Genomic DNA, 19,733 nt, shown 5'->3' with positions numbered 1-19,733 from the left:
AGTGGAAAAGATAGAGCGACGACAAAGATAATCGATGCTCCGGTTCTCAAAGTGATCGAACGCGCTAAAAATTTGAGCGTCCCGTGCTCGATAACGAAGGCGCGATTGCACGTGCGATTTCGACGCAGTTCTGCAGTGTGCAGCTCGAGAGCTGCGTCAGCAGCGCAACGAGGAGGGGGAAATTTGTGAGCTTGAAATCAGAGAATGTTTTTCTAACTGTCGCACGAATTTGAAGACTAGATTCCACCCCGAGGGACAAGTTTCCCTCGGGAATAGTAATTTTTTAAAAGAAAAGAATTCTGAAAAGCGAACCGAGTGGCAAAAGTTTCGAATGTTTCTCGTCAATACGGTGGGTTGTTCGATATTCACGATTTTCACATCTCATAGGTGAAGATTGTCGAAAATTTTTTTTGGAACCATTGACAGAGTCGTCCAAAATATTTTCCTCGATGGTCAATACCTGGAGAATTCAATTCGTTTCAATTTAATCAAATCTGGCAATTTTAATTATTAATTTTTCCACTTGTTTCCTTACACTCGCATTGAGAATTTTAATCCAATCTGTGAATCGATAAATACCAATTATCGAAAGTGCAACTCGCTCTGCACATCGACGGGTGTGAAAGTGAAATCTCCCAGATTATTTTACAAGCATCAATAACCCAGAAAGCAAATATTTACTATCCTATGCTCCGGACATCACACTTTTCCGTCCTATTTTTTTTACTATTCGACTTTTCCTAGACGCATACAACAAATTCTGCTCTAATTAAAAGAAGAAAATCAATTTGACCTTCGCGTGACCTTAAGAATGTTCTTTTACGATTTTGGCTGTGACTACTTCGATTCAACGATTCCAACATTGTCGGGAAACCTGTTCGTAAAACTCTACCGAACGAAAAAGATTCCACCGCCATATTTCACGGAACAGCCAACAGATTGTTCGCAGCGTGGCGTCTTGCGATACCAGTAGTTCGTAAACTCGAAATTGCGGTTGCTCTCGCGGACTCATCGGGGCAAATCGTTCGTGACGTTGCCTCCTGGTGTACCCCCCTCCCCCGCCACAAACGGAAATAATAACTCGGTTCGCAGGTCGGTTCACACGAGACGACGCTCGTGGCGGCAAATGGCCCCCAAGAAAACTCCGTTTTGCTTTTCCCTCCGAAAAGCACGCCGGTTTCCGATTCGCTGGCGTCGCGCTCGTGAGAGGAGCCAAGGCGTAAAACTGGCAAACGGTCCACCGACGCAGACAGCCAATAAAAGCAGTCGCTCGTCGCCCGATTCTTGGAAAAATTCATGGATCCTCGCACGCTCCGCTAACTCCCAGTCTTGCGAAAATGGTAATTTTTGTCTTCGAGAGATTTCTTTTCAATCGAGAGGTGCTCCATCTTGGAGCTCTGACTATCGAACGCCCTCGTAACTAAACAATTTGTATCCCAGCACCTAAATTTTATTATCATTTCTGGGATTAATAGTATTTTTATGGAATTAATAGTACTATATTTACAAAGAAGACGATAATGTAATGTTGGAACCAAGAAAATAGCGACTCAAAGAAGATGCATAACACTTGTCATCGAGATTATAAATGACAAAGGAATTCTTTTTTAATATATTTTTCATAGTATAAGGTTCAGCAGGATTTATCAAGAAATATTCTTTTGATCTTCGAGTTTCCACAAGAGGCACATGGAGTTTAAAAATAAATTTCTCTGTGTCCCTACGAATTTAATTGTTTTTCTAACCTTTTAAATAATTCGAGAGTAAAAAATGCTACTGTAGTCACAGTGGAAGAATGAGTTAATTAAAATAGTGTTCAGAAAGGTTACTATTCTTTTACAGCACGGAAACGTTAATTTTTCATTGATTTTATGAATATGTTTCATTTTATACTCTGGCTAAGAGTCACGAGTATTCTGCTTGCTCGAAATGTTATGCTTGCTGCAGGGAACGAAAAGGTTCTATGATAGGTGCCATAAAGAAGAGTAAGGGAGGGCAGACCCTTTTCTGAATGCACGACCAACGGAATGTTCTGCGGCATAAAACCGAATTATCCCATTTCTTTTATCTTACGCGAGGACCTAAAAAGCACGTCTCGAATTTCTAGTTAAATGAGAAATGCTAATTCCGTAGCAAAGAGAGTCCTATGATACTCGTATCAAATGTTCTTTAATTACACTTGTCATACAAACTTGACAGATATAAAAAACAATTATTTATCTTACTTTCCATTTATAAGAAGAAGTAACAAGTATTAAAGTCAGAAAGGAAAAGTTAAATATCTGTCAATAAGCAGTTTCTGTTTCTCAGACACAAAGGCAGTAATATTCCATAAATTCCGCAAAATTGACATCATTTCCTACTTTGTGCGTGAAACTCTAATAAAAGTCAAACTTATACGCTCGAGAATGTCACACCAGTCACACAAAAAACTAGTTAAGAATAATAAATTAATTTTTCCTTTGAAATGCAAGGAAAAGATTGTTCTCTGACGTCTTTGTCGACAACAGACTTCTGAGAATCTTGAAAAAACAATACTTTGCTTGTTCAGAGAACTGTTATTGCAGTTTGAAGAAAAAAAGACTATCATAAATCGTAATAAAAATCCCTAATCTAATAGAGACTAGCTCTGGATCTCTGAGAAACTATTTGAATAGGTCAATAGTCAAATATTTCACAGGTATTCGAATACTTGAATGGTATTCAAACATTCGAGTGGTATTCGAATATCATTCGAGCATCATTACTCGAATATTTGAGCAGTATTCGAGTATCGTTATTCGAATATTTGAGTAGTCAAATACCACTGTCCTAATAATATATTTGAGTGGTATTCGAATATCATTCAAGCATCATTACTCGAATATTTGAATAGTATTCGAGTATTATAACTCGAATGTATTAGTATTCGAGTATCGTTATTCGAATATTTGAGTAGTCAAATACCACTGTCCTAATAATATATTTGAGTGGTATTCGAATATCATTCGAGCATCATTACTCGAATATTTGAGTAGTATTCGAGTATTATAACTCGAATGTTTGAGTAGTATTCGAGTATCGTTATTCGAATATTTGAGTAGTCAAATACCACTGTCCTAATAATATATTTGAGTAGTCAAATACCACTGTCCTAATAATATATTTGAGTAGTATTCGAGTACTATTAAAACAACGACGATAGTCGAATACGAAATAATCGTACAAGTAGTCGCAGGCATAATTCGCGCACCAGACATTCCATGGAAGAACCGACGCATTTTCTTCGTGTCTTTTCACGGAAACACAGCGAAGGACTCTGTACTCGCCGTGAAACATTCCTCTTCCACTCGAACTCTGCGCTAGAACCGAGGCGACTCCGTGTCTAACGATTACGCAAACCGTTCTTTATTTTCTTGCAAGTTCGCTGTTTGATCATGGGCAAGGCCGTGTACACTTAATTCACTGCCAGCGCGACAGGAACTGGCGTACGTAACAGCCCCGCCGAGAAAATAGATCCGCGAACTCGATGATTAACCTTTTTATTGGCGATACGGTTCGCGTTGATTCCGTCCCCGCGTGCGTCTGATTAAACTAGCGCCTTGGAAGTTGTTTCTCCTTTTCCGATTCGAAATTGCTGTCTCGTGGTCAGGGGGTTAGGCGTGATGGAATTAGGTCCGCGTTGGGCGACCGTGTACGTAGAGGTTGCACTTTATTACCTTTGGGATTGGCGTTCTCCGGCCAAGGTATAGCAGAATATAATACCAGTAATTGTCTGGATGTGACAGAGAATTGTAACTTCACTCTGGCCTCCATATAGTCTTCCTATTGTGTTGATTATATTATTCTCTGAATATGAATATCGTTCTTTCAAGTTAATTATCTGGATCTCAAAAGATGGATTCCTCGAGGTAGCTACATTGTGCTCAAACAATGAATATTGAGTTATTTTGTCGCACAAGGACGAATTTAAATATTTCAAGTAACTGTATTGTTTCAAAGCTTTCAAACTTGTCACAAACAACACTGAAAAACTGTTTTTTATATAATTTTCAATATTCTAAAATTTGGAACTTATTTTTATTATGGAAGGAATTCACGTAAACGCGTGTCTAATTAGAAAGTTTTCCCGAGTCTATTACCAACCTGTTTATCTGCAATAGTCCATCAATCGTTTTTCTTAACAGAGAATTAACGGGTCAAATTTATGTCAATTTCTTGAGCAATCAATTGTATAAATTATTGGAACCAGTTCCATCAGATACTATACGTCGCGCGTGATTTATGCATAACAACGCGACGTACAGTCTCGTTTCAGTCTAGCAAAGACCGCTCGTTCCCCGGATCTAAATTTTACTGGACATTTATTTTTAGATACACTCGCAAATATTTGTTCGTTCAACACCCATTGCCAGTGTTTCGAAATGCTTCACTCTCGCGTACAAGAAGGCTGCCAACGAGTCCGGCAAAATGCATGGAATATTTAAATGATTGAGAAATTCTGTGATAGATCGTATTTGGGCAGACGGTGGCCATTTTGAGCGCTCCCTACGAAGGTGGACAGCATTCCCTGCGTGTAGACTCCAATCGGAGTCCCTGCGTGTAGCCCCCGATATTGATCAGTGGCTCCAAGTGGAATCCTTGCGTGTAGACCCCGATTTTAATTACTCATAGTCCCCAAACAGTGTCAAATAGAGCACACTCAAGCTTCGTGACACTTCAAGAGGTGTCCAACTCTCAGTAGTTCACTTATCCGGTCGAAAATGACTTGCAGTTATCCAAGCATTCCTGTGCAGCTTTTTTGTAATGCATGACGCGCTCTGTCTACTTCTTCTTCTTCTTTGGAGTCCCTAATCGCTCTACCTTCATCGATTGGTATTCACATAGTATTTTTTATCTTCTCTCGTAACAACAGAATTGTTTTCCAAGCCTAACACCGGACTCTACGATCCCGGTCGGTGCTTCCAGCCATCGCCTCTAACCTCTCTACAGTTTTGCATACGCAAACGTCCGGCAACTGTTGGCGTCCGTACGTGGCGGGCAGCGGAGTCGTCTCTATGAATATTGCAGTATGTAAATTCAGCCCTCTTGAACTTGCTCTACTGTCAGCACTATTTTCTCTTTTTAGCCGGTCGACCCCCCCGTCACCCGTCTGTTGCATACTCCTCTCCCGCGAAGGTCGTCGCGGCCTTTCAATCTGGATGCGTGATTCGTTCCTGCGTGTCAAGGCGAGCCCAACCGCTATAAACGTTTCCCCCAATTTTATGGATCCCGACTTTTGGTAAAAGTTCGCGAGAAATTTCGTTTCGAGACGCTTGGAAGTTTGCTCGACGACGGAGGAGTTCGATCGTTTCTTCGGATTCTGATAAACAGACATTTGATGTCGCTCTAATGCAAATTCATCTTTTCTCAATGGACGAATGCACAGTAAAATAATCTGCAAGTTAAATTTTATATTCGTTGATGAAAAAAATTTGTTTAAAAATTTATTTTCTCGTTATACGTGTCGAATACTACGGGAACGCAGGGGCATGATTTTCTTGAAAAATTCAGTTTCAGTACTTTTTTTTTGCTGTGGTTATTTCGTTTGAAGTGCTTTTAGCCTTTGTAGACGGTTTTTAAGCGAGGCAGTTGCTGACCAGTTCCGCGTTGGTGATAAAATATTCCAAGCTTTAACCTCGAAACATGTCCTTAAAAAGTATTTTGAATAAAATAAATTAACTGTGAGAACAACAATTAACTTGGTACAGCCAATACCAACTGATTTATTACGAGTTGCCAAGACTGTGTTAGAATTATCAAGGACATGTTCTTGCATACGTCAGAGCTGGAAATACAATTTTTCTTTTTTAAAAAATATTTTTACGCAGCATTGTTTGCTTTCGTCCTTTTATTTTCTTCCGTTACTTCCCAGAGCATTACTGCTATTTGGAGCATGACTATCGTCCAGGAAAACTTACGCGTTATCGTTTCTTTCATCGCCGAAGTTTTTAGAGCAAGCGATTCGAGAAATGCGAGTTACTTATTCCACGATTATGCCCATGCAGGAAGCCATTGCTTGCGTCTGCCTCGATCGTGTTTCAAACTGGTTCCTGACTCACTTCGGTCATTATTAGTTAATTTATCGCGCGTTAATCGACCAGTCTGATCAGCTTCTTGTAATTGCAGTGGAATTATTCAAGGAACACTGTGTCTTAGAAAAAGGATCGTTAAAATCGTCGTCGGTATTATAAAAAATTGATACGAAGTACACGAGTAATGTCGAGTTCCATGTGACCCACCCGATATAAGAGTATCTTGTAAAATAAAGTAAGAAAAATATGAAAACTCTGAATGGAAATTTGAAACAACTCGTAGGATTGCCTGGATCATTTCCGCGACCCAATTTTCTTGCAACAACCGAGGTGCTACAGTATCGTTTGCCCAAGTTTCCACTTGACGTCCCGCAGAACCGCATCGCTGGTCGGTTGTATAGCGTTGACAGAAGGAAACAAGTGGCTAACTCCTATTTGAATCACAATACCAGACGTTGCAGAGGTTTCTCCGCAGTTCGAGGGAACACGGTGAAGCTTGGCACATCATGATCACGTAATGCACGCGACAGTCTCTTCTTGACGTGGAGACACGATTTACGAGCAACAGCTCTCGACACCGCGCTGATTACACCAGCATTTTCCTTTCGTTTTTGGTTGTTCTTACGGGCGGACGAGGCCATCGCAGGTGCCTTCGCGAAATTTTGCTCCGACTCGTGATAAATGACACTCAAACTCCACCGAGTCTTCCCAGAATACTCTCTACTCGAATACAATTGCACAATTTTTTTTCCTCTTAATTATAAAACAACAGAACACGCTGTGCAACTGATAATCTAATACGCTTGACTAACAATTTGACCACCCACCAGCATAATGCAAACGGACGTTTCTCGATAAAGATGTTCAGCTCCCCTGCTACCTCCATTCGCTCGCAAGTGACATGGGTATCTGCAACTTCAACGTCAGACTAACGACGTGACACGATACAGAAATGTCTGATATCTCCATGCGATTGTTTACGGTCTGCTTGAGCGGATTAGAACGATGTTTACATCACTGGCATTCCATTCGTAACATAATCTCTGATACGAGACATTAAACAACAACGACTTGGAAATAAAACACATGCACGGCTGTTTCGAATCAGCATAACGAGTAGAATATGCTAATCGTCGCGATACGCGAATGTTTTATTTCGCATTCAGGCGATATCGACGAGACTATAAATATTAAAACAAAATGCTCGTTCCCAAATAATTGTTGCTTGAAACAAGACTTCCGCTCATATAATAACTTATATCGCTGCTCTAGAAACACATGGAAGTATTTTTTAAAATTTGTTGAATGTCAGTATGCAGATAGTATTCTAATCCACGGTTCAATACCGAGAGCTCTTAATATGACGAATTGGTAGCACGCAGAACAGTGACTGACCTATCTTGTGCAAGACCATTAATGGTGTAACCAATTGCCACCCAGATGTGTTAAAAGAAGACCGACATTTCATTCCCCTGCTTGCAAACCTAGTTATGACACACTTGACCCTGTTAACCGTACGATCCCCCTTGATAATTTATACAAGGTGTAATATGCGGGACTAGTTTCAGGAATCACACTTGGAAATAGTACAATAAATTCACATAAACATACGACCTATTTAACCTTCATTGTACGAACTCTATTATTTTAGTTTCTTTTCACACATCCAGGCGTCGTTGCAAACCAATTATCCGCCATGTTATTATTTAGATGGGAATCTTTTCGGTTTGTTTACTCTATTTTACGAGCAATTTCGAAAGAATTAATCGAAATTGATGTTCGAAGGTCGTCATTATTCAGAAGCAATTTGCACGGGGTTCCGAAGAATGTAAATTGGTACACGTTGTAGTAATTTCAGGTTATGTACGGGGTTTCAGCCCAATTGACGCGTATAATGAAGAATAATAATATGGCGTACCAGGACCAGTGGAATAGGAAGTTACGTGATTACACGTCGGTTTTGGGGGGGTTCGTTAAAATAGAAGGAGAAACCAATCGCGACGTTCGAGCGTTGAATCTTCGGTTGACGGGCGAAGAGGAGCCGGAAGCTTTTAAATTATACTCGCGATCATGAATATAGAACGAGGCGGCGCTGAGAAAGCGGAGGAGAAATCGTTGATGGGGACGTCTTAAAGGTAACGAGCGGGTCCACTGGGGGAACGTTAATAATAACTAGACTTTGAATAACCAAGACCTCGTTTCGTCGCGCGGCGCCCGCTCAGAGGAGCGAGTAAACATCGCAAAAAGAACGGTAGAAACGAAATATGTGCAGCCAAACAAGTTGAAAGAGCAATTGCTAATATCTTGGCCGAGCGATTCACGGAATCGTTTAATTCCGCGAATTTATTGGCGCTGCAATTACAGGAGCGAGTGCACAACCTCTCTCGGGGATGACCTTAGGTTCATCGAATTGGCCATGAGCATCGTTCCGGGAATTTTGATAATTTATTTCCATATAGAATTTCGTGCACAATAATGCATTCGAGCGAAATCGCCGGGAGTAACGATTTATTCGAGATACGTTTCCTTGCTTCGTGAAGAGTATTTATTGCTGTACGTGTCACGGAGTCGCCGAGTTCAATTTCGTCACGTCGTTAGGCCTATTTCTCCATAACTTCGTTACCCATCCCACGCTCGCGACGCGAATATCGCTGCCAAGGTCCGAGCTCGTCTGTCCGTAAAGCAGACGTACGAGATTTCCCGATTCTTCGCGACGCTACTCGCCCGTGCACGCGAAAACGTTCCGTGCCAGGGTCATTATCGTACGTTTCCTTCCAGGCCCATCTCAATCGCGGAACGCCGACACATCCGCCGGTTAGCCGCCGCCGCGAGCATTATCAATAAGTCCCACTAGAGTCAAGGTCTAGATCACTTCGGCGTCGGATACCGCGTGAGAAACGGCCACTCGAGAACCGCGAGGCGGAGGCCTCAATGGGCGTAATTAATGGCGCCCGAAACGCCCGTAGTTCCGCCGGAAACGCGGAACACTCGATGAGGATGCTGGGATTGGCCTGATTTCCTGCAGACGATGTGTTGACGACAATAGGAAACGATACACACTGTTCCTCTCGCGATAAAACGTCGACGTTTCGATAAATATTGATAACAAGTGCCATTTTTGATGAAGTGATCGTTTAAATAATCGAATAACCCTTTAAAATATTAAAGTAAAATTCGCAAAAATGGCAAAGCTACAGAAGATTCGGTGGATGTAGAAAATATAATGTGGGGTCCATCGCTTCCCAAACTCGCCGCCAGAGGGACCGTTCCTCTCGCAAGTACTCTAACGCTGGTTCCTATTATGGCTATAGTAATTAATATTTTATACGAAATTTTTACACGAAGTAGTTCAAGAAATGTACTCTCGAGAACATTAAACATTTATCAGAAAGGGTTTCATAGTTATGCCCAAAAAATTCTTGAAAATTGCCTTTATTTTCAACCGCCACAGTGGTTTCCCGCCCTAACCTCCGTATCATTGTATTTGAACTAAACTTTTTATCGTCTAACTAGAAATAAAAGTAAATCCAGTGATAAACACGAGTCCAAAGCGATATCTATAGCTGTTGTAGATAGAGGTCTAGAGGTCAGCGAGTAATGGCATATTATTAAGTATCTCCCTGTCGTGCAGAGTAATTTCCTGCTTCCATTGTAGCAGCACGTGTCAATTAACCAGTAGATGTTACAACAAAAAATAACAAAGGAGCGACGGAGTAAGGTAACCGATTACCTTACGTTTTGATGGCATGTTTTCATCAGTACCTTCAATAAGCCACTGCAGACACCTTTATTAACAGATAAAATCCTGAAGTCGCTTAATTCGAACACCCAGAAGAAAAAAAGAAAATTGCACATCGACGTGCTACTATGAAACAAAACTATGGTTGCGTAAGAGGCTGGCGACAAAGGCACGCACACTGCTGTCTTTTCCCCCTTTCGGTCTAAAGTTTCCAGGGATCCGTAAGTCTCATCTCGAGTATCCGTGACATTAACATAATAACGACAGACCCGCAATCCTTGCGGAGTAATTGGTCGTCGCTATAGTGTGAATGGAACTTCGTGCAGTTAAATGCGCATAGCGAGTTTGAAGACTCGTCGTCAGCTAGTTTGTAGCCATTATTCGAGATCGAGGCACCTGCATAGTTGGGGAAAATATGCCTCGAAAGAGAATACGAGCCCACGCCAATGCCTCGTCTACGTTTCTATCATCCTTGACTCTGCAGTTCCACGTGTCAAGCTGCCCTATCTCTTAATTCCATTTAAAGCTATTTGCACCAGCCAACAAGTTTTAAGTCTGACTTTGGATGCACTTTGGCGTCCTCGAAAGACTATCATTCATCTGCGTCTTTCGTTTAGTATTCAAAGCTATTCAACTCAGCTTCAAATTATGTTAACCTTATCCATTAGCTGACAAGTTCTAGGTCTGATTCTGAGTTTGCCACTCGTCTCTATCTAGATGGATAGCTCTTTAGTCGCAGCAGTTATCGCCCAGTCCCTCCTAAAGCTGGTTGAACCTAACGACTGGCAAGTTTTAAGTCTGCTTCTGTATTTGGCATCGGGGGCAGGGATTAAGCAGTCCTTCTGTAGGATTCTGACGCCAGGACACTGTCTCTCCCCCGCGCTGGCAGGTGGTTTCGAGCCGTGTTATTCGAGCTGAGCCGTGTCAGACGTTGCATGCCGGGAATTGTTCGAAGATAGGGTGTTTACGATCGCATCGAAAGCACACGAAGTTAGAATAACCTGTTGAATCCGCCACGCTCATTAATAAACCATATATGGTTAACTAGATTCGAGGAGCAACGTCAATCCCGCATGCCATAATTATTACAAACGAAAACGCAATTATTTGACAACTATTGGCTGGTACCGTTCAACCATGAAACCATTAATGGAAACACGGACTAAATTTACACGCGATTGTGGTTGAAATCGTATTATGGCTCTGCCATCAGTGTGAACGAGTACACCTAGTCGTGAGTGGATCGTAATAATGTAATTTCAAAACCTGAAACCTCGTTAAACCGTCGCCTCAAACACGGATTGATCATAGAATCGCTACTATAAACTCCTTCTCGGTCGAATAATGCTGAGAAATGCTCCTGGTGTCCCTACACTTATCAAAGATCTCAAGCTAGAGACCTTAGTATTCCCAGCGCGTTAAACTTGCGCGATACTTCGAAGATTAGAAGTTCCGTTCAACGTGTGCAGGTAAATCCTGCATAAAAACCGGGAAACTTTGCCTCTACTGGGGTTTCCGCCCGTAATTCCAGGTCAGATACTTACGCATTATGTCTACGTTCCCTACTGTTTGCGTTTTACTTGGAAGACCCGAGAGGACGGTGTTTTTCGGGCAAGCTAAATATGCATACAACTTGTCTCGCCCGGCACTCCAACCAGAGTTTACTTTAATGTTAAAGTATGCTCTGCAGAGCTCCGGGGGGTGGTGGGATGTTTATGTGGAAAGTATACTCGCTGGTCGCGCGCGTTGACCTTTCATATGGGTTTGAGAAACTTCTATCATCCTTTCGTTTACATGGAATTACCAAGAGAAGTGTCTCCGTTGTTTAAAGTTTAGGATTACTTTGGCAATTTTTAAGTAGGCCCGTGGAATCACCGGATCACATTTTTTGGACCACCTACTATACTAACTGAAGTACGAGGAGTGTATATATAGCAACCGAGGGGTCGGTCGAGCGCTTGTGAGAGCGCGATCCCTCTGGCGGTGAGCATGGGAGGCTACAATAGTAAACAGATTTCAAGCTAACAGATTAACTCCTGTAAGTTCGCTTGCAGAACGCGTTTGATCGATTTAGCGTTTTTAATCAATCAAAGACACCAGTCTAAGTGGACGTAGGCCTCACTCAATTTTTCTAATCTAGGTATAAACAAAAAGACGTATGTAGGAAGGAATCCCCAATGTACCAACGTTTGCGTTTCAAACTCTATCGAAACATCGACGATAGGAGGTGGTAGAGTAGAATTTCGTCAGATTCTGACAGATATCAGGGCTGGCTCAGACCGCGAAACCAATTCCGAACTCCCGGAAGCGCGATGCATGTCGACACTCAGAACCGTTGGCGGTCGATGTCCCCCAGCATCTGCAGGAACTTCAAAGCCGCGTTTCGGGAGCAACAGCCTATACCCTGAACCGTGTTCCGGCGTCTAACATGCACCCAGGCCGTGTACACTGGAATGGAAGTCAGTGAGCCAGCAGAGGAGGACGTGGACTTATCGTTGGGCAGGATTAGTACAACCACCGGCATCGATCGTATCTCGGAGTCGTTGAACACGACGGTGAGGAACACGTTGCAAGCGGTCACCGTCTCCGTGGACTCGTATCAGCAGCCCCACGTGATCTGGACGGTGGTAAAGGGCGTGGTGATGATCAGTATCATCGTGACAGCGTTGATAGGCAACACCCTGGTGATAGCCAGCGTCAGACGTCACAGGAAGCTGCGTGTGCCCACCAATCGGTACGTGGTCAGCCTGGCCGCGGCTGATTTCTTGGTGGCGGTATGCGCGATGAGCTTCAACGCGTCCGTGGAGCTGACGGGACGCTGGGTGTTCGGCAGGGTCATGTGCGACGTATGGAGCTCCCTGGATGTCTACTTCTCCACGGCCTCGATCCTCCATCTGTGCTGCATCAGCGTGGACAGGTACTACGCGATCGTCAGGCCCCTGGAATACGCGGCCATCATGAGGAGGATCACCGTCACCTGTATGCTGGGTAGCGCGTGGCTTCTGCCAGCTCTGATCAGCTTCATCCCCATTTTCATGGGATGGTACGCCACGAAAGAACACCTGGACTATCTGCGAGACAATCCTCAGGTAGAGTTTGGATGGCTCGCGTTGAATTGAGGGGGCTGACTCACGTAAAATGGCGAAACGAGAAGTGATATTTGACAATTTTCTTACAGCACGAGGATCGAAATCCTTCAATCCCTCCAGAATCATTCATGGTCAGATACCCTGTATGTGGAAAGTGGTGAAAAGTTTCATGAGATCCTTATGCTGTAAAAAAATTGTTAAATATCACTTCTTGTTTTATCATTTTGCACGAGTCTCCCTTCTTAAGTGTAGGGGGGATATTTGACGTCCATTCTCGATAATAGATCTTGGTGACTAGTTACTAGGACTTGGATTTCTTACAGACAGTGTTCTAGGACTTCTTAAAATGATCAGTTTAGGGTACTTGCAGATGTATATGTTGCTAGAGTCATACCTATTATTTTTGTAGAGGAAATGTTTTCGACTGATATTTCGTTACTGCGTTTACTGCATGGAACTACGAGATAATTTGCAATTTGTACTCGTTTTTACGTTGATCTCGTGCACGAGCGCAGTTCCATTCGCTCATTTCTGTTAATAGAATACTCGATTAGGTATTTACACTTGAATCGCGCAAGATAGAATTCCAATCCGCGGAAAATCGAACGAGGAATGCAACGAAAGGAAACTATAGGCAAGATGAACGGCCTTCGAAATTTGCATAGAGATGATTTAGCGTACGCCTGTTATCCGAGCGTACTATAAACGGAAACTGAGGATTAATAGCTTTAATAATTCTACGTCCAACACATACGTTGCATTCCTTTGTACATTACATTGTTTCCAAATATTCTGGGCCTAGTTTCTTCGTCGTAATCGAGCTGTTTATTTCATTAACATCATCACATCCTATCGTGCGGTTTAGCTTCGAATTCTCAAATGTAAAATTGATTTCTCTTGTCATCGCTAAAATTTATCAATGAATTAGAACCGGACTGTAATTATTGCTTTATGGAAAAAGGATGAGACCGTGAATGGAGTGGAATAAGAAAGGAAAACTGATTCGACAAATTCCCGTGGGCGCTGAAAAATGGCCATGTTTTCACACGTCTGGTGTGTTTCGAGAGAGACGGGTAACATTTCCACGACTCCAGTTACGCAATGTTTCTTGTTCAACCGCAGTTAGCGTAGTTTCCAAACAACATGCTCCGTTATTATATCCAAAGTCATATTCCGTTGTTTTATAGCTTCTCATCCGGTATTCGAGCACTTATAACTTTGCTCGGACGCGTACACGGAAAGATACACGTGCCGGTGCACGTACATTATTATAATTTATCCCCGAGAAATTGCGGCCGGAATGGAACTAGCGACCGAAGGAAGATGGTGTGAAATTTATTGCTTTCCTTGGGAATTTCCTCGAGAGTTTCTTGAACAGCGTCATTACACCGAACTGTTTCGGACAATGAACGTCTGAAGCGTGGATCTTCCTAATTTCCAGCTATAACTTCGGGGAACTTTAGTTTCAATTTCGTCGCTAGTACCATTAATCTTCATAGCTATTTGTTCTCTAGTTGAAATGTATGGTTAGAAATATTTCTTTTAAAAATTTTCTTCGTTCATTTTGTGCGTTTCCTTCGACTTAGATTCGTCAATTTCGGGGTTTAACAAGCTCGTAAGAGATCACCAAGAATCTAAACGACTCGAGCAAATCTAAATCTTTCGATGGAACGTTCTGTTAAAAATCATCGTCGAATTTCGTTATATGGTTAGAAATATTTCTTTTTAAATTTTTCTTCGTTCATTTTGCGCGTTTCCTTCGACTTAGACTCGTCAATTTTGGGGTTTAACTGGTTCGTAAGAGATCACCAAGAATCTAAACGACTCGAGCAAATCTAAATCTTTCGATGGAACGTTCTGTTAAAAATCATCGTCGAATTTCGTTATATGGTTAGAAATATTTCTTTTTAAATTTTTCTTCGTTCATTTTGCGCGTTTCCTTCGACTTAGACTCGTCAATTTTGGGGTTTAACTGGTTCGTAAGAGATCACCAAGAATCTAAACGACTCGAGCAAATCTAAATCTTTCGATGGAACGTTCTGTTAAAAATCATCGTCGAATTTCGTTGAATCAGATATGCAAATTCCTGGTGAATAAACCATACGCGGTGATAAGTTCCTCGGTGTCATTCTGGATACCTGGCGTGGTGATGATCGTGATGTACTGCAAGATCTACAAGGAGGCTGTGCGTCAAAGGGAGGCACTGAGCCGTGCCTCCAGCAATACCGTGCTAAATAGTGTTCACTTGCATCGTGCGTCCACCTCCAGGCATCATTCCAGAGCGTCTCATCAATTATTGCTGCATCCGAGCGATGTCAGCGACTTTGGGAGGCCTATTTCTTACAGAACCGCCGCGGAGCTGAACGTGGAGAACGGTGAGTGGCACAAAAAAAGAAAAAAAAGAAAAAAAGCGAATTAAAATACAGGGTCGAGGATCGTCGGCCATGTTTGAAATACAACCTCCTATTTCCACGCAGGCATATCGTATGAAAACTTACCACTTTGGATTGAATTATAATTCCTTGTCGTTATAAAACAGTGTTACACTGTCTTTTCATTGCCACTGAAGCTGTTCGCACTTCCCGAAAATTCGTGTCGCGATACACTTCTGGCTCTAGCGTGATTGCACACGACCACGAAATTCTGGAGGTTTCGTATTTTTAGAGCGCCTCTTGGAAATCTATTTTACGAGACACGTATTAAGTGGCTGTTTTGAAACAACGGCAGAAAATAAACAATCCGTGATTCGTGAAAATTATTTTTGTCACGAAACACTTTTATCAAAAAGATTATTTGGACAGTAAAATTTATCGTGAAAAGATAAGACGCCAACTTCAAACGTGTAAAATGTTATTTTTCGGAATTTCCAAGTCGAAGCAAAATTAATAAAACTTAAACGACACTTTGCCTCAGTGGCGAAATATCTGTTGTTTTAGAATCGATTCCGCAAGTATTTTCGAAAGGGTTTCCATCTTCCAAGAACCAAACTTGCACCATAAATTTTCTGAACCTTCCACTTGACAGTTCCTACGGTAATGAAACTCTTTTCACTGAAAATTTACTGCAAATTGAAACTCCAGATTTTTTTTTTCTCTCCCCCTGAGCAACAAGACTTTATCTGTCACGAACGTTCTGCAAATTGGGGCATAAATAAAAGTCGAAAGACATTGATGGTTGAATCGAAATCGAAGGGAACGAAGAACAAAGAGAATCGAGGATCGTGCAAAAACTCTGTGGCCCCTCGAGACGTTCGGTTTGGCAATCGTATCGTAAAAATGCGTTTAAGTGTGGCCAATTACCGCGGGCAAAAATTACATGCGTCCGTAATGATCGAGATTGATGCCGTATGTAATTTTTCTGCCAGTTCCAATGCTCGTCAAGGTCAATAGTAGTGATGGCTGTTCCATTCTCTTACGAATTTTTAAGCAAATCACAAATCAATTATTCTATAAACAAAATGAGAAATTCAAGAACCCCAAAAATGTTTCAATTCTTTTCTACGTTTAAAGAACAATTCGTTCAAATATTTGTGGATTTTATTTTTGAAGCGTCCAGCGAGAAAATGAAAAAAGCTACAAGTTAGTTTAGACGATTTTCGAACGTTTAATTCTCCTATTTTGTATTCGATGTTTCGTGGTGTTAATCCGGGCAACTTTCGAAGCGTTTTGAGTCTGTCGCTGGTGCCATGGGACGACCTTAATCCCGTGGCGAAATTTCACGGTAATTTGTCGAGGCGGCGCGTAAAAACGGCCCTTGGTGCGACGTTCAAGGATAAACTTCGACTCCGCTGGGAAGGGAATTGAATGGAAACAAGTGATTCGTTCGGGGCTCGTAAGTCGACAATTAGACTGTTCTTATGCGAGGTCTGATGCCTCGCAGAAAGAATGGTGCGTTTTTTAATAGTCCAGAACAAAGATTTCGCGAATTGTGACATTAATTATTACCATTATTCATTATACGAAAGACGAGTGGAGTGTAATAACGTTGGTATTAGCAACGATGTGACACTTATCGAGGTAGCAACCGCGACAGTTAAAGGGGTATATACAATGTCCAGATTTTACTGTTTTTTGTTCTTATTACTATTATTTATTATACGAAAGACGAGCAGAGTATAATAACGTTGGTTTTGGTGACAATGTAACACTTATCGAGGTCGCAACCGTGACAGTTAAAGGGGTATACACAATGTCCAGATTTGACTTTTTTTTTGTTCTTATTACTATTATTTATTATACAAAAGACGAGCAGAGTATAATAACGTTGGTGTTGGTGACAATGTAACACTTATCGAGGTAGCAACAACGACACTTAACCGGGTACCTCTTTATTCGCTTCAGCGTCTACAGTGTCCAGATTCGACACGTTTGTGATATAATTTTCCAACGTTTTAAAACCTATATTTACTGTTTTTTGTTCACAAATGCAACAGATATTTTCTAACCCGATTGATGTACCCAATTTCTCTGTGTCTTATGTTTCACAACAGCAAGGAATTATAATTGAATCGAAAGCGGTAATTTTTCTCGCGTTACGTCCGACAGAGGTGAAAAGGTGGCGTAGAAATGGTTGGTTATATTTCAAACATGACCGACAATCCGAATGGCGCGGATGATCAGCGACTCGGGACGAGAATTTTTCTTATCGCCGGTGATCACAGCACGCAGTTGCGCGGCGATAATGGTCGCAATTTGTTACTGGAATGGTAAATGGAGCTTCTTAACTGAAGCCTAACTCAATTTCCTTTTTTGTCTTGACCGTTGGAACGCTCGGAAAGAACGGTGTTCCTTTCAATTTGCGTCACCGATGAAACGAGCCGTTTGGACGTTTGGCAAAATAGCAGCTGTTAACGTCAACGAATATTTAACATTAATTTACAATACCAAATTAGCGGGATCAGACTTTAACGCGTCACCATCGCCGGAGTTTTCTTTTAATAAGAGGAAAACGCGAGATTGTTTATTGAAATTCGATCAAGTTTGGGTAGTACAGTGACAAAATTGATACGATTGCGTGATAATAATAATAATCGTTAGTTTTACGTAATGGATGGACGACTGTCGGGCGACGTCATGTCGATCTTATGAATGGATCGATTTAACAGGCGGGCGAGAATGAAATTTTCCAGCTGGGAAGCATTTAGGCGTAGCGAGCGCCTCGTCAGCCTAAGTGTCGCTTTTAACCTGGCGTGGGTATCGCGCATGGGAGCGGGAATTTTGTCTCGACGGGGATGCATTTACGTCTAAATGCATTTCGCCTAAAATAACGCAGCGCCGGAGAAATTTAGTACTCTACGTGTAATGAACATGGCGTTTATTATTGGCGAGATGCATCGATGTGTCCCACGTGTTGGCGCGCATTATTCGAACGACGTGTCATTTTACACTCGAATTTATTTCGACGTTTATCGAACTCCCAACGTGACCCAGTCGCGATTAAAAGAATCCCCGATAATTTGATATCGAAAATCGAAAAGGAGTATGAACGAATTTAGTTCTGTTCGAGACAAAGAGATTACGGTTGAGAGCCACATAAAATCTGTCGGAAGGCTTTACGAAAATAAGCACGTTTTGTAATATCCCCTTAAATTTTGCAATAAAGTCCAATAAACACGCTCATTGGCAAACGTTCAATTCAGACTAAGTGGGAACTGGAACTAAAATAAAAAAAGAGTCACTCGTGCCGCGATAATCGCATTTCGGTCAAAAATTTATTTCCTCGTGCGACGATGGTCATAAATAAATGTGCTCGAAAATTCTCTACAAGTGTCGAAATCCCTTCATCATACTTTGTTTCGACGAATAAACGTATCAATTTCTGTAATCGACATTCAGCGCAACTGGTAATCGTGTTTGGCCGATCAGTCATCGTTTCACCATCGACTGTGGCCAGAGGTGCCAGAAAAGCACCGACGGTGCCCTACTCACACATGCCAGATCACGCGTACGTGAACTCGTGGAGTTTCGGAGAGTCGACAAAGGCAAACTGACACATGCCCTCTTTCTCGATTCTCCGAAGCTGCCCGAAGTAATTACTGACCGCCTCGTGGGAGTCGAGAGAGGAAGGCTCATTTGCCTTCTCGCTCTTGAACAACTGAAATTCGACCTCACGTCGACGGCATACGATTCCAAGTCTCGACTGCTCAGGTATTTTTTACTTTCCGACCTATGTATGTAGACGAACGTAAGCAAGGTACTATAATGAAAAAAAATTTTGTGAAATTTTTCTTACCGAAATACACGTTCTAAGACCCCCTGATCATATTTGAATTATTGAAAAAAAATAAATTCTTTTTTATTATTCCTATGTATGAGCGTACATATGTACATCATTTCAGATATCACTTCTGATACATCTGGCAACGTATAACCATTACTGCTGGCTACTGCCAGCCTCTCACAGCCTCTGCAGACCACCGATTATATTTCTGACAGCGTATAACGATTACTACTGACTTCTGCCTGCCTCTGCTAACCGCTGCTGACCACTCCTGTTACTTCTGACAACGTATAACGATTACAACTTGCTATTGCCTGCCCCTGCTGTCCCCTGCTGTCCTCTGCTAACCGCTGCTGACCACTCCTGATGCTTCTGACAACGTATAACGATTACTACGTGTTACTGCTTGCTCCTGCTGGTCTCTGATTGCATCTGCATGCCTTTGCTGGCTCCTGCTGACCACTGCTGACCACTGCTGGCCCTTGTTGACCACTGTTAGCCTTTGTTGGCAACTTCTGACATGATGTATATGTATTAAAACTTTGTATACTGTAAATCTATGGCAATAAATGAAATAATTTCAAAGAATTCTATGTGTTTCCATCATTTTTACCTTTCTTTTCCTCTCCAAAT

General features: G+C 42.0%; 1 protein-coding gene across 5 annotated transcripts in view; it reads left to right on the top strand.

Annotated features, from left to right (window-relative positions):
* LOC122396400 (octopamine receptor beta-3R-like) overlaps positions 1–19,733 on the top strand; it is a 101,320-nt gene that overhangs the window by 55,447 nt on the left and 26,140 nt on the right. For 3 of the 5 annotated variants that reach the window (XM_043394753.1, XM_043394752.1, XM_043394751.1), the window contains exons 2-3: positions 11,933–12,881; positions 14,956–15,256. The exons of 1 other annotated variant lie outside the window; for it this stretch is intronic. In XM_043394753.1, the coding sequence (XP_043250688.1) occupies positions 12,246–12,881; positions 14,956–15,256 (937 nt within the window). In that variant the 5' untranslated portion in view covers positions 11,933–12,245. Of the gene's footprint in view, positions 1–9,414; positions 11,831–11,932; positions 12,882–14,955; positions 15,257–19,733 lie in introns of those variants that run through there. One more of the 5 variants, XM_043394754.1, reaches the window with a different exon arrangement.

The sequence above is a fragment of the Colletes gigas genome, unplaced genomic scaffold (genome assembly GCF_013123115.1).
Source record: "Colletes gigas isolate AHSC1104 unplaced genomic scaffold, ASM1312311v1 Colletes_gigas_Sc00007, whole genome shotgun sequence".
NCBI classification, from domain to species: domain Eukaryota; kingdom Metazoa; phylum Arthropoda; class Insecta; order Hymenoptera; family Colletidae; genus Colletes; species Colletes gigas.
The sequence above is the reverse complement of the archived record's forward strand: the minus strand, read 5'-3'. Positions and strand labels throughout refer to the sequence as shown.